General features: G+C 39.1%; 1 protein-coding gene across 1 annotated transcript in view; it reads left to right on the top strand.

Annotated features, from left to right (window-relative positions):
* The window catches only part of atrnl1a (attractin-like 1a), a 341,974-nt gene that overhangs the window by 173,241 nt on the left and 153,424 nt on the right, over positions 1 to 15,309 (top strand). Inside the window, exons 24-26 of the mRNA XM_080869803.1 lie at positions 5,559 to 5,653; positions 9,159 to 9,237; positions 12,371 to 12,528. Coding sequence (XP_080725929.1) covers positions 5,559 to 5,653; positions 9,159 to 9,237; positions 12,371 to 12,528 — 332 coding nt within the window. The remainder of the gene's footprint in view (positions 1 to 5,558; positions 5,654 to 9,158; positions 9,238 to 12,370; positions 12,529 to 15,309) is intronic.

Here is a 15,309-nt window from a genome sequence, read left to right on the forward strand (position 1 = left end):
ACTAACCAATTGTCAAATTCAATTCAGTTTCATATACACAGTTCCAAATCTCATCAACAGTCACCTCAAGGTGACCTGCTTCAATATATAATTGGTCCATCCTTGTGCAAAATTTGAAGAAATTCCCCTTAAATGTTAAAGAAAAAGAATATAAAACTTGATGAATTGGCCAATCTGAAGCCTCTGGCCAGAGCTTCCTTCCTGGCACAGAGGCATACTAATATCATCTCTATCATTTAAGCACGGCATCTTATAATGCAAACAGAGAGCAACATTTTGTCCTAGAAGTCTAATTTTCACAGAGTTTACAGCAAATGTGTGGGAAAAAAAACAATCCAAAATTCTTCTTGATGAAATCTTTTTTTCAGAGTGACGAATGTGAGCGTCTGACTGGTGACTGCAGTGTTTCTCATCTCACTTGGGGATCGAGAGCAGAGAGCAATGCTTTGCTTCAGTTAGCACTGTCATATTGAACTAGCAGATCATTGATGAAAAGCAACTTTGCTATTTAATGAGTTTGCCCCCAGTCAGACTAGCATTTATGAGGAGGCATCACCAGGACAACGCTTTAATGAACCACTGTCATATTCTATCACAGTCAGCTACAAGCGACGTCTAATTAGGAATGGCCACCAAGTGTCCCACCACTTCCATTGGGAAGAACAGCAGTCCCTTGAATTAAAAGCTAACATCAGTCACTCCACAGTCAGTGGCGCTTGCTACCCTCAGGTCTGCTGGGAAAGCCTAGTCAGGCCGAACAAAGAGGCTCCCGTGTTTACTGACAGTATCACACTCACAATTAAGGGATAATTAATGATAGACACCAACAAACGAGACTGAATAGTGATGCAATTTCTATAATATGAACCAGTGATGGGAGAATATTGAGGACATTTACTTTGTCATATCCCCATTTCTTCTAGATAGCACTAGATTTGTTCTTGTGGTGATGTGACATCAAAGACAAATGAAATATAAATTGGAGAATGTTGTAGCCACTTCAAACCTCAAAGTAGCCGCATGGCAGTAATCAGCAAGCAACAGCATTGCTGGCCGAAGGCCGTTCATTAGGCCACGACGTGGCGTCCGTCCAAGACGCCTTAATATTCGCTGACAGGCAGTCTGTCTGGACTCCTATCCAACATACACTAATTGGTCCTATCAGGCCAAAAAACCTTTTTTGCAATCCAGTAGTTACCCTTGACAGGCTATTAAATATTATTTTAGATCACTTTCACTGAGGTTCACTTAGTTTGATACATAGTTATGAGCCTGTGACATTTTGGAATGATATACACACCAGACAGTGCAAACATTTTAATTGCAGTCTGAGAATACAGTGCACACAATTTTTTATGGTGTACTAGGCTCCAGTATATACAAGTCCTATGGAGTATCTTTGTATGACAATCTGCTAATAATGCATCATGGACATTTGCTTATCTAGAGTATTGGGAAAACTGACTGGATGGAGAATGTTACCTGTGTAGTCTTATTTTATAGTTATATAATATAACCACAACAATTATTCTTTGCATAGGAGTATAAGTACATGTCCATGTGCATTATTTAACATTAACAGAAATGGCATCAATAATATAATAATTGCTTTGTTGTAGCGAAAAAATGAGACCTTGGAAGGTGATCACTTTTTAGCTAAGCTAGTACAGGTAAAAACTTTTCCACAAGTTTATTTCCAAAAAGTTTGTTACTTAATGTCTTTTATTTGCAAAGTATAGTGGAAAATGATGGCTCTTTTCCAGTCCTTTAAAAACACACTTGCTTTCATTGTTTTGTCGCAATATAAATCAAACTCGATTGAACTGAATTTTGTGTTACATTCTTGAGAAAGTAAGATGACGTAGAGCTAGCATGGTGTGATATTTTTGGAATATGCAAATTTGCACATCATGTACATGTACTCTTTCTGTGATATCACCACCTTTAGTATGCATTGTATTATGTATTTTCACATGTATTTGAGCAACTTTGGATGCATCTGAAACACTGGTGATTGTGCACTTTGCTACTTGCTTCCACCTCTGATTATTGTATTGTTAAGGCTCAGCCAAGGTCACTTGACCTCATGCATATATTACCTGAAGCACCTTGAGCTCCTTCCGGGTCTGATATTGAATCCATTGTGTCCAAGTGTTTACTCGCCCAGCTTTAACTTGTTTTCTCAGTGAGGTGACGTTGTAATATCTGGCCTGTGCTCTGTCAGGAAAGTGTTGCAAATGGGAAATAATGAGTTGTTAACAAGCATTAAATAAAACCTCAGCAAGAGATTGTGACAGCCTGACATTGTAGGTGAGTTCACGCTTGTTTTGAATTTCTATTTGAAACAGACTGCTGGAATATCAGATTATGTTCTGGGTGAGGGCTTCCTCATCTGTCTTCTCATTTCTCATCACAGTGTTTAGTTTCATAAAGGCTAAATCAGCGTACATACTATGGTAATAAGATCACCCATCTGTGAACCTGAGAAATTGGCACAGACTATTTCAATTTCAGTTGTTTTTTTAATTTTTTTTTTGGTGTCGGGAGGGGTGCTAATACCTTTAGTGACACAATGATACGATTCATTCAGAGTGAGAATTTGCACATGCACACTTGTAATTGAGATTGTCTAACTGCTGTCAGATTTCTCAGATGGGAATTGTAATTAGCTGAAATGAAACGAACTTTTAAACCTGCATGATGCTCTTCTTCTTGTTAGGCTTGAAATCAAGCATATTGGAAATGCACAGAGGGACTGGCAGAAATTGTTTTAGTGCTACTTTTCCTACTTGTTTCCTTGATTAACCATACAGACAAATATGCAAACAAACAAAGATGCATGCAACCACCCATGCACAGGAAATGTACATACTGGATGTGAGGACTGAGAGGTAAATACATGAATACTCTCTTCATGCACACACGCACACAAGTCCCTATCCTACTTACAAAGTTAAGAAAAAAAAAACAAAAAACAAAATACTGTGAAGTTGTACTGACGACCCTTATGGGATAAACAACTGAGCAGCAGCAGTGCATGTCTGCCTGGGAGGGAGGGAGGGAGGACGGGAAAGATGTTAAGGAAAAATATTGTCTTTGATCTGATGATATCTGCTGTTTGGGCTAACTTGCCATGAAGGCTGAACAAAACAGGGCTGTTTGTCAAACATAATTTGCTTTCGTCTTGGAGACGCCCCAGGATTCCACAGCTGAAAGGAAAGTAGTAACTAAACATGTTTCTTTTTTTTACAGCGTGTGACACAAAGTTTTTCTGCTGTGTCTTTTGAAAGCTTTCACAGCGTCTCTACTGACTCCTGCCACTCAGTGTCACATTTTACGTTTGACAGCACTGGCGGTTCTTTTTTTCATTCACACAGTAACTCTGCATCAGATCTGCTGTGGAGCTACAAAGCCCTTTTTACCACTCAGCCGTAAAAGGCTGATGGGGTCCTGTCGTCACCCCACTGGGCAGGAGGGCGGGTAGGTGGGGAGCCTGAACACATACGTTTCTGAATGCATCAACTCGAGAACAAGGCGACGTAGGAGCTTAAAATTGATTCCATAGGTGTATCTACGAAAAAACTTGGACAAGTTCAAATCTCAGTGACTTCAACCTCAAAGTCAGAGGTCAAGTTTTTTGAAAATCTTGTGACTGCAGTAACTCCAGAACGAGGTGACGTAGGATTTTGAAATTGATACCATAGATGCAGCTACTAAAACTCTTGGAGGACTTTGTTTCTTCAACGTTGTCTGCTTTCAGCATGGTCACTATTTTTTACTCGGTGCAGGTTCCAGTCTGACCGAAGCCATCATTGACATCTGTGTCAAACTGACCCGACTTTTATGTCAACTGTCAACATGGTGTTCTCCTCGAAAGACCCGAGGCATGTGACAGAGAACATTTGGTAGAAACCACCAGAAGTGTGGGGTTTGTGCCATTGGGTGCAGGCATACAGTACATTGAAAAGTCAACAGACACCTGCCTCATTAGCCAGATTTGTCTCCCTGTGACTTTGTCCAAATTCAAGTTGAATGGTCTGAGGAAAAGTGTCTGGACTTCTATAAGTTTCCTTGAAGATGTTTCACATTTCATCGGAAAAGCTTCTTCATTTCTTAAAGAAGTCCAGACGCTTTTCTTTCCAAACTCCTTAGACTACGATGACCTGGATGACTAAGAACCTTCACAGACATATTCAAGTTGAGTGGTTTGCCTTCATGACAGTGGAGGAGATCCTGCACACAGTGGTCAGAATGAAACTCAAATAACAGCATCACTGGAAGTAGATGCATTATCCAAGGGAACTCCCCTGAAGGAGCTTTTTTTGCTTTGTATCATGGAGCTTTGTAACTGCAGCTCGTGGTTTGTGTGGTTATTCAAAGTTCAACTAATTAAATCAGTAAAGGGTAAGAAACAGTGGGATTGAAGTCTTGCCTACATGGAGGAAAAAAAACCCCAAAATAAAACAATTATTTGGTTACATCATGAGTTTTTTTAGTTACATTGGTTCAGTTTTAAGACTTTGATGTTTTGTGTTGTGGTTTGCATGGAGTTTGGGTAAAAAAAGTGTTTTATGTATTATGTCAGTCTCCCTACTGGTAATTATCTGACAGATCTGGTGCTGAAATACAATACACAACTGCTCCGGCAGATTGTTAAAAACTATGAAGAAAAAGAGAAAAACTATGAACTTTTTCTTTGACCTAAAAATAAAAGTTGTGCCCGAGTCTGCTATAACCTTATTTTCCCTTGTATATGTGCATGCGTGCACACACAAACACACACACCTGAATTCCCCTGAAGGGTTAGCAGGCAGCAGTTACACTGATTAACTAAAAAATTATCCTCTCAAACAGTTATCTTCTCATGGCCGCACAGCTGCTTTCTCTCCTCTTTCTGTGTGTTCTCTCTTTTCCTCAGTGTTCCCTTCCTCCCGTTCTTCTACCCCCCCTTCCGACAGGCAGACAAGGTGACCCAGCGTCGCTCCTGCTGTCCATCCAGATGTTGAATCACTGTGATTCTCTCCATACGTTGCTCATTGTCTCGCTGACAAAGAGCTGCCTTGAGATGCTCAATAAGAGCTCCTTTCAGAAATTATTAAATCACTGAGACAACATGATTATTTAAACTCTAAACCGTGTTGTACTGATCGATTGGCCTGTTTGCTTATAGAAAAGACTGGCATCCACAATGAAAGCAGCCGTGTTCGGGTTTATAAAATACATGTGTGGCTGCGCTTTTACTCAAATATGCGCACCTTATTTATTTTGTCACTGATTGAGATCTTTGAAACTCCACTACTGTAATCTTATTCATCTAATTGAATATCGACTCACCATCAGTGCCTCCGGTGTTTTTACTTTCATAAATCTGTGTTTGATGGTGACGTCAATAAAATCAGGCAGGATGGAGCCTTTATTTGTAATGCCATTCTTGAAGAGAAAACTATTGAAATCAGAGGCAGCTAAATACCTAAAAATGCTCCACTGCTAAAAGATCGGCTTGTTCACAAGACTTCTCATTTGTGTTTTGTGCCTCTGTTTGTCTTTCTGTTGATCAGATAACCTGTTGATCGATTACCAGTTTACCTTCAGTCTGCTTCAGGAAGATGACCGCTACTACACTGCCATCAACTTTATGGCAACACCTGAACAGGTAATGTCAAGAGAGGTTAAGGTTCATTAATTATTTTTAGTATTTAAGAGTGGCCTGTTAAGTTTTTATCCAGCTCGGTGCTTTCATTATCCTCTCTACTTTTAGGATTTAGGCTTAAAACTTTCCTTTTTGATAAAACCCATAGCTGCCCCTCCCTGAGCCTGGCTCTGCTGGAGGTTTTATCCTGTTAAAAGGGACTTTTTCCTTCCTATATTCTCCAAAACGCTTGCTCATAGGGGGTCATATGACTGTTGTGGTTTTCTTTGTATTATTGTAGGGTCTTGACGTGACGTGACTGTTGTTTTGATTTGTTGGTATATAAATAAATTGAATTGAAATATATAGTTCCAATACATGAATGTTGTGTAATACATAGCTACAGTGGGGCAAAAAAGTATTTAGTCAGCCACCGATTGTGCAAGTTCCCCCACTTAAAATGATGACAGAGGTCAGTAATTTGCACCAGAGGTACACTTCAACTGTGAGAGACAGAATGTGAAAAAAAAATCCATGAATTCACATGGTAGGATTTGTAAAGAATTTATTCGTAAATTAGGGTGGAAAATAAGTATTTGGTCAATAACAAACAAGGAAAATCTCTGGCTCTCACAGACCTGTAACGTCTTCTGTAAGAAGCTTTTCTGTCCCCCAATCGTTACCTGTATGAATGGTACCTGTTTGAACTCATCATCTGTATAAAAGACACCTGTCCACGGCCTCAAACAGTCAGACTCCAAACTCCGCCATGGCCAAGACCAAAGAGCTTTCGAAGGACACCAGGAAAAGTATTGTAGACCTGCACCAGACTGGGAAGAGTGAATCTACAATAGGCAAGCAGCTTGGTGTGAAAAAATCAACTATGGGAGCAATCATCAGAAAATGGAAGACATACAAGACCACTGATAATCTCCCTCGATCTGGGGCTCCACGCAAGATCTCATCCCGTGGGGTCAAAATGATCATGAGAACGGTGAGCAAAGATCCCAGAACCACACGGGGGGACCTGGTGAATGACCTGCAGAGAGCTGGGACCAAAGTAACAAAGGTCACCATCAGTAACACACTACAACGGCAGGGAATCAAATCCCGCAGTGCCAGACGTGTTCCGCTGCTGAAGCCAGTGCATGTCCAGGCCCGTCTGAAGTTTGCCAGAGAGCACATGGATGATACAGCAGAGGATTGGGAGAATGTCATGTGGTCAGATGAAACCAAAGTAGAACTTTTTGGTATAAACTCAACTCGTCGTGTTTGGAGGAAGAAGAATACTGAGTTGCATCCCAAGAACACCATACCTACTGTGAAGCATGGGGGTGGAAACATCATGCTATGGGGCTGTGTTTCTGCCAAGGGGACAGGACGGCTGATCCGTGTTAAGGACAGAATGAATGGGGCCATGTATCGTGAGATTTTGAGCCAAAACCTCCTTCCATCAGTGAGAACTTTGAAGATGAAACGAGGCTGGGTCTTCCAACATGACAATGATCCAAAACACACCGCCCGGGCAACAAAGGAGTGGCTCCGTAAGAAGCATTTGAAAGTCCTGGAGTGGCCTAGCCAGTCTCCAGACCTCAACCCCATAGTAAATCTGTGGCGGGAGTTGAAAGTCCGTGTTGCTCGGCGACAGCCCCAAAACATCACTGCTCTCGAGAAGATCTGCATGGAGGAATGGGCCAAAATACCAGCTACTGTGTGTGCAAACCTGGTAAAGACCTATAGTAAACGTTTGACCTCTGTTATTGCCAGCAAAGGTTATGTTACAAAGTATTGAGTTGTATTTTTGTTATTGACCAAATACTTATTTTCCACCCTGATTTACAAATAAATTCTTTACAAATCCTACCATGTGGATTCATGGATTTTTTTTTTTTCACATTCTGTCTCTCACAGTTGAAGTGTACCTCTGGTGCAAATTACTGACCTCTGTCATCATTTTAGGTGGGGGAACTTGCACAATCGGTGGCTGACTAAATACTTTTTTGCACCACTGTACATACAGTTTAGGTTTTTGTCCTATAGACTGATGGAAATGTGGGAATAAGCTTGCATGCTCTTTAGTGGCTAGCTGTGGATGACTTCTCTGTCCTCCCAAAAAATAAATAAAATAAAAATAATAATAAATAAAGTCTAAAACTGATCCTAATCCTTCATGATTGCTGCCCACCAACACCACAGCTTTTCTGGTTTGCTACTGGAAACCAAATGCCCCATAGAAATTTGGTCATAGTGACCATCAAGTCATATACTGGTACTGAAATCCTGACTTGTAGGCTAAAGTAGGAAATTTGTCATTTTCATTGCCATCTTTTCAAACGGGATGTGATAAGTCAGGAGGAAAGTTAAAGTAAGAAACCAAGTTAGCTCTAAGACATACACCGATCTTCCTCATCCATTTCCATTAAATTGGAGCATAATTTGCAAAATTAGGGTCATGTAGTTTTCAATAAGACTTAAAAATAATGATTGAGACCGTAAGCTCACTATGACTTTACTTAAATAATAGATCAGTGGAGCTGAACACTCTTTTTCATCTAGGTTTCTTTTTGCAACAATCAGAATCAGAATCAGAATACTTTATTGATCCCTGGGGGAAATTATTATTAACAAGTAGAGTTTCCCTCTGCTGGCAGTTTGAACAAATGCTTAATTAACAAGCTTCTACACTGGCTTCACTTTTTAGACCTGGTAGTTGTCTTTCATATACCGTCTAGCCTGCAAAAAGAAGTGCATGTAATATGACAACTATAAGAAAGTTTCCAAGTTGACATCAGATCAGCGCAAAATTTTAAAAACTTGAGAAATCATGTGCTTGGAGCAGTATAATCCCTGTGCCCTTGCTTACAGGGATTATTTATATATTCCCTGACCTCATGAACTCTGCCCATGTTCCATTTCAGCATCTGACATTGTAACAATACTTTTAAATGGTAGAAAAAAGAAAAAAAAATTAAACAAAGACAGAGGATGGCATGTTGTGGCAGCGTACTGCTTTGGATCTATAAAAACATATATCCTCCAAATGTAAAGATCTGTTGTCAGACTAAGGAATCTGTCTAAACTCTTGACTTTTATCTGTCCTGTTTTTCCTTCTCTGTGCCTAAAGCTGTGTTGAAATACAACTCAGAGTGGTAACACTGGAGACAAAATCAATGTAACGATGCAAAAAGAGGCCAGCAGATTCAGATTTGCCCTAGGTGACATGAGTTGAGGCCAGGATGAGTCTGCTCAAGTTAACAATGTTTTCCCAAATAGTTCTTCTGTTGACTGAAGGAAAGCGAGTTGAAGTAATGTAAATAGCCTGGGGAAGGTGTCCAACAACAGCGTGAACTGCAAAACCTGTACATAGACCAAAAAAAGATGTGAAAGAAATAAAAAATTTGCTTCAGTTTCTTGCTGATTCCTTCTTAGGTCTGTCTCTAAGGTTCTCCATCTTCAGTCAGTTTGTCCCCAAGCTTTGATTTCATTCTTCAGCTCAGTAACACAACCTTGCTTTTTTTTCTTCTTCCAGGCCAACAAAAACCTGGATATGTCCATCAACGCCTCAAACAACTTTAACCTGAACATCACCTGGTCCTTAAGTTCAACCGGTATGCTGCACACACACTTATTCATACTATTCTTAAAGAGTTCCTTTTGCTTGAGTTGCTTGAATGGCTTGTCCATCCACTTTCTATTAAATAATAAATAAAAAGAAATCTTCAGGTAGCAAAGTTTGCTCCTTCACACACACTGGGTTGTGCCCCATCAAAATAGCTTTAATGTGGACATGAAGATATCTCGAGGCATGTTCCCTGTTAGGATGCTGCATATGAGCGTTACATATAACTATATATAACAGTGTTACACAACTTTGTAATACTGGAAAACAAGGCCACCTTTATTTGTACCCATACACAGACTTTATCTGCAGATAGTAAAGGGTTTAAAAAGATGAACATACCGCAAGGAAAAAAACATCCGTTTATCTCAGAATAAAAGCTATGATTTGGTTATCCGAGTGATGACTGCTGGAGCAAAACATTTTGGGACTGTGTTTCCATAAAGAAGAAATTCAAACAGTCGAGTTAGCAGTGTCATGTTGCCCTGCATCACACCCAGATTCATCACCAGCTTGTTAAAGCCAGGTCAAGTTGGGAGCTGATTTAACATGGCACATTTGAGTGGCATTTTTCCTTAATCAGAATCAAATGGCACATATAAATAAAATGTATTATTATTACTATTATTGTTGTTGTTATTATTAATAATAATTTGCTGAACTTATTCTTTATTCAGTACTTATTTTCAGTATCTCCTATTAAATGTGTTGTATCAGGAATTAAACTGTACTCAACTTCGAATTGCAGCACATGTTATGTTGATCTGATAAAATGTGGGTGAGGGGTTTGTTAAAGTACAATCTCTGTCTGTAAACAAAAAAGTGCCAAAATTACCCAGTAAATTTAAAAAAAAATACAAAAAACCAAGGGGGTGGGGGGTTCAGGGCACGAGGCTTTTTTGGGGCTGCAGAATTTTGTACATGGATGTGAAAAGCCTCCACCTCAATTTTCTAAGTGGTACTTCGAATACACACACACACACACACACACACACACACACACACACACACACACACACACACACATATATATATATATATATATATATATATATATATATATATATATATATACCAGTTTAGTCATGTGTGCAAATTTCAGAGAGTTTTCAAGCAATTTAAGATGTTAAGAGGAAAAAAATGTGATTAATTTTGTAGGACATTTTTAATAAACACAGCAGTTTCATGAAGGCCCTAATAAAAGAATCAAAGTGCCTACAGGGTTAGCATAGAAGCTTTAGTAATGTTACTGATTTTAGCTGATTAGTGCTCGACTCAGGACTCTCTCTGAGCACAGTGTGTGCTTGGCATTAGGACTTCAGCTAACTATTTTTAATTACTTTCATTTCTTTTTTTGAATTAATAAAAATATATATATTAGTCCCGCAGAGCCCTGGGCAGGAGACAAGCTCGTGACTCTCCTGTTAGCTTGTTAGCTTTGTTGCCAGCATAGTTCTGCTCACGTTTACACTGTGCATAGATCTAGTCGGCCAACATAATTGGAAACACTTTAAAGACACATTTAAAGAACTCCCTTCATTTTAGCCATCTCTCCATTGAAATCTTTTGTCAGTTCTCGTCTATGTCAATGTTGTGATACAGTGGTCCAGTCTGTCTCCAAAGCTCTTATTTAGCTGTCAGTCTGTAATGTTATCGCACAGTCAGGATTTGTCCAAAAATGGTCAGCTCCACTTCCTGCTTGCCTTGCAGGGATTCCCCCCCCCCTGACAAAACACATCAGAAGATATTCAGAATTTTGGCATTAGGGTATTTTAGATGCTTTCCCTCCTGATTCCAATTAAGATAAAAGCACTTTCTCACTCTTGGGATCTTGGGGCCCACAGCTTAGTCATTTTGGGACTCTGCGCTTTGTGTGTGTGTGATTGTCTTCAGACTATTGCAGAGTGTTTAATGGCCCTCGATAAAGCAGGAGGTGGAAATATATTATTCACACCATCTGAAAACTCAGCCATTAACACAGAACTGCTGATGATGCTCCGAAGGATCCTGAAATCAGACCTCTTCAGTGCTGCGAGGAATTTACAGGCTCACTGTGAATTACTGCAAGGTGTCATGATAATGCTTTTGCTGTGAATGTTAATTTGCCTGCTTGAGATGAAAGGCACGCCTTGGCATTTTAAAATTCACGCTGTTTTCGCTCAACCTGTCCAATTACCAGTTTTTGTTTTAAATTTATCTTTACAAGGACATTTGGATTGAAAACAGCCTTGCTGATGGGCAGCTCATTGTGGTGTTCTCATGTGGCTGCTGAGTATGAAGTAGGAAAAAAGGAGAAAGTTTTTACCGCTGTAAAACAGAGTTGTACTCTCCAGGCTGACATGACACTGGTCTTCATATGTCTTCGTTTTCAGAAGTTATAACAAGTGTTTTGTCAAAATCTGTGTAATTTCCGTTGTGATTTGAGTTATTATGAAATGTATCTGATCAACTTCATTCAAAATATCTACAGGAGAGACAGGTGTGCTGGAAAGAACTCCACAAAAACAATTGTATGTTACCGGCAAAGTTTCAGTCATCCAGTCAAAGGATATTTGGCTAATGCAAACTTAACAATTTGTTAAATGGGGCCTTAAAAAATGGTATTACTTTATGCCAGAAAAACCTTCTTTTTTCTTCTTTTTTTAGGGCTTTTTCATCTATTTTTTAAAAATATAACATTTATAGGAAACTATAAAATTACACTAAATAAAGCTTTTTTTCAGTCCTTTGATGGTGTCTTTAATATAAATAGAAAGCCTCTCTTCTTCTTAAAAACAAGTCCTGATCTCCACCTCTTGGTGGCCCTGAAACAAATTCAATGCCACAGACGCAAAGGTCCCATTTAATATCATTGAAATGTGCTGCTAACAGCTTTACGTATGCATGGCCATGTATTTTTACAAATGCAGGTACTAAGGCTTGTTGTCACCCAAGAAGGCTTTTGACTTTGAAGGCAAATTTTGTTCCTTTTACCTCTTCTCATGGACTGTTATAAACTGCTAATACATGTGTTTGCTGAAAACTGGTTATTGAAAACAATTATCACCACAAGCCACGAGCGGTTGTTGTTAAAATAGAAGAAAAATCGTATTCATTTTTTAACCTTTTTCTGTTCCTCTCAGCTGGAACCATCTCAGGTGAGGAGATGCCCATCATAGCGAGGATGAACATTAAAGAGCACCGTGACAGTTTCTCGAGTGAAAAGTTTAACTTCAGACTTCACCACAACATCACCTTCTACGTGTATGTGTCCAACTTCAGCTGGCCAATCAAGATCCAGGTAAGGTTGCATGGATGCAGGGATGTGAAAAGTCAGGAGAGTTGGTAATGCTGTAACTTCATATTCATTTGACTTAGTAACTGACTGTAAGTCATGTAGACATGCCTTCAGATTTTTCTTTTTCTTTTATGATACATTTTCTGAACATTAAAAATCAGCAGTTTAGAAATGTGTTAGTAAAAAGATTAAAACGAATACTGAAACTAAAACACAACAACTCTGATTCTGAGTTAATGAGGTTATTATTGCAATTATTTTAAATTGACAATAATATTTCTGCTGTTTAATCTGCCATTGATACTGGATATGATGAAAATTATTAAGATGGTGTTCATTTTGAGGTCTGACTGTGATGCGTGCTGGGAACTCATCAGCTAGTCCTCCAACTTTAGCCTCAAAAGGCAGACATTGGAGCTAAAACTTCCTGTTTCATCCACCTACCGCTCTGGTGGACCTGCTACATTATCAGGTCTTTGAATCTATACCTTCAGTACAATATTGTGGCAAGCTGAGGAATCTTAACAACAAAGAACTCACCCAAAGGCTGAGCCTGTTATTCTACCCCAAGCAGAAAGGGGTTTTTTTTATTGAACAGTTCACTGTGTTATACTGTGCTTCAGAGGGTCAATAACCCCACACATGGACTCACTCATGGTGTAATATTTTCTCTTTCTATCAAAACAACAACTATCAGTGAATTTACACCAGAATATTAGCAGGAACGGTCATAAGTTACGTAGCCAAAACAAATGCAAGTACAGTTTAATCGTCTTAACTGGCAACACATGTTCCCAAGGCATGATGGGAGATAGCCGCTCCCAACACGTCACAATGTGCTATATCTCACAGCCACAGTTCTACTGTGTGTTGAGAGCACATTTTTCTTTTATATGTGCATAGTGTGGAGGATATCATAAGGCCTTGAGGGAATCCGATATAAAACACAGTATTTATGAGTGTTTTAAGTTGTAAATTGTTCAGATTTGACCCGAACATGACGGGAAGGTTAATCAGCACCGTCACATGTGTCTGCATTTGATGTGGAAGTCTGTGCTTCTTTTTGTTGCTACTGGGCCTAGAACAGGATTTACATCAGGAACATCTCCAGAGCAGGACTAGTTTGTGGGTGGCATATGAAATAAAATGCACATGAGTAACTCCCACCATTCCCTTTGGCCCCAGTTGCACCTCAGCCATGTGGGTTGGCTCATGTGTTGGCAAGACGACCATTCAGTCCCACCATTTTTGACAACCACATTTCTCATTATGAATTTATAGAAAACATGTTTTTATATTTTCTGCAGAGGACAATAAGCAAGAGGTTGAAAAAAAATGCATTTTTTTTTCTAGTAAGCATTGAAAACAGATCAGGCAGACCTGAAGATCAAAAAGTTTGTGCAAAATTGTTGTCTGATGACAATTGATGGCTTAGTATTTTAGTAAATGGACTCGCTCTTTTGTTTGCCACCTGGTGAGCGTGCTCAAACATGAAGGGTCAGTAGAACTCAAACTGATTACAACCACAAAACTAAAGCTTCATGTACTATAATCTTGTTTGTTAAATACACATTCCCACTGTTCATATGCAGATATGTGTTTTTTGAGACAAAGTGTGATGTAACAGAAAGGATGCTTGAAGTTGACTTTGTTTGGATCTCAAACAAGAAAAAAAAGAAAAGGTTCATTGTTCAGTTGTTTTCATTTTTTTAGTCATCTATAAAAGTGTGTTGCACAAGTTCTCTGCATTTAATTATATTTTGAACGTGGTATTATTGAAAAGAATAACTTCTGTCCACACTTTAAATCAGTTTAGCTTTGGGAATCATAAACTTAATCAATCAATGAATAACACAATGCATCATGCAAAATCTGAAATGATTGAGTCATTCTGTCATGTTTAACTACACAGAGACCAAAGTTCACAAAAGTAAAAACATGTATTGTTTTCTTTTGTCTCTGATAATCTAACATCTACTGGGACTGTGTCAACCTCACATGCTTTGCTTACACACCATATGCTGCAGATATGCAAGCCGAGAGTTTGACAAGCATCAGTTTCCAAAGGCTCAGGAAACAAAGGTTTATTACAATATTACAATATTGCTCTCTGGGGACTTGTGGGTAAGTTAAAAGAAGCTATTAATTACTCATTAAAAATCCAAATAAAACAGTTTTTGGATGGACCCATTTAAGTCGCAATCATTTAAAGATTCTTGAAGATTTAAAGTGTTGGGAAATATAATGTCTAAGGACTTCACAGCCATTGTGTTGAAACGTGTGCCTGAGTGAGTCAGTAACAGTGTTCGGAAGAAAATGTTAAAACACAAAGTATGCCTCGTGATGATGATCACCATCATTCCCAGTTTTCAGGAGCTGTCTCCCTGCAAAACATATAGCCCCGACAGGACATTGAGCATAAACTATTCTGAAAAGTGTTTGGCAAATCTGCTATCACATTTAATGATCTGTGAGTTTTCCAGTGTCTCTCCATCAATTATGCAGCACCGGATTAAATCTCCAGGCGGCAGCCGCACACACTGAATATTCACACTCCAGCCTTATGATCCATTAAATTGAAGTAGACTTTTAGTGGTGATATTTTAAAATGACTGTCGTCATGCAGGTTCTGGAGTGTGGGCTGATGAACGGTGTCAAGAAGTGAAAGAACGGAGAAATTAGGGCAGAGTGATGACGGGTAGGATAGCTAACTGATGTTGAGACTATCTTACAGTCACAATGTCCAGTGCTGAGGAATTGGAGACATTTTAATTGACAGACTGG

The sequence above is a fragment of the Rhamphochromis sp. 'chilingali' genome (assembly GCF_963969265.1).
Source record: "Rhamphochromis sp. 'chilingali' genome assembly, chromosome: 20".
Taxonomy (NCBI): domain Eukaryota; kingdom Metazoa; phylum Chordata; class Actinopteri; order Cichliformes; family Cichlidae; genus Rhamphochromis; species Rhamphochromis sp. 'chilingali'.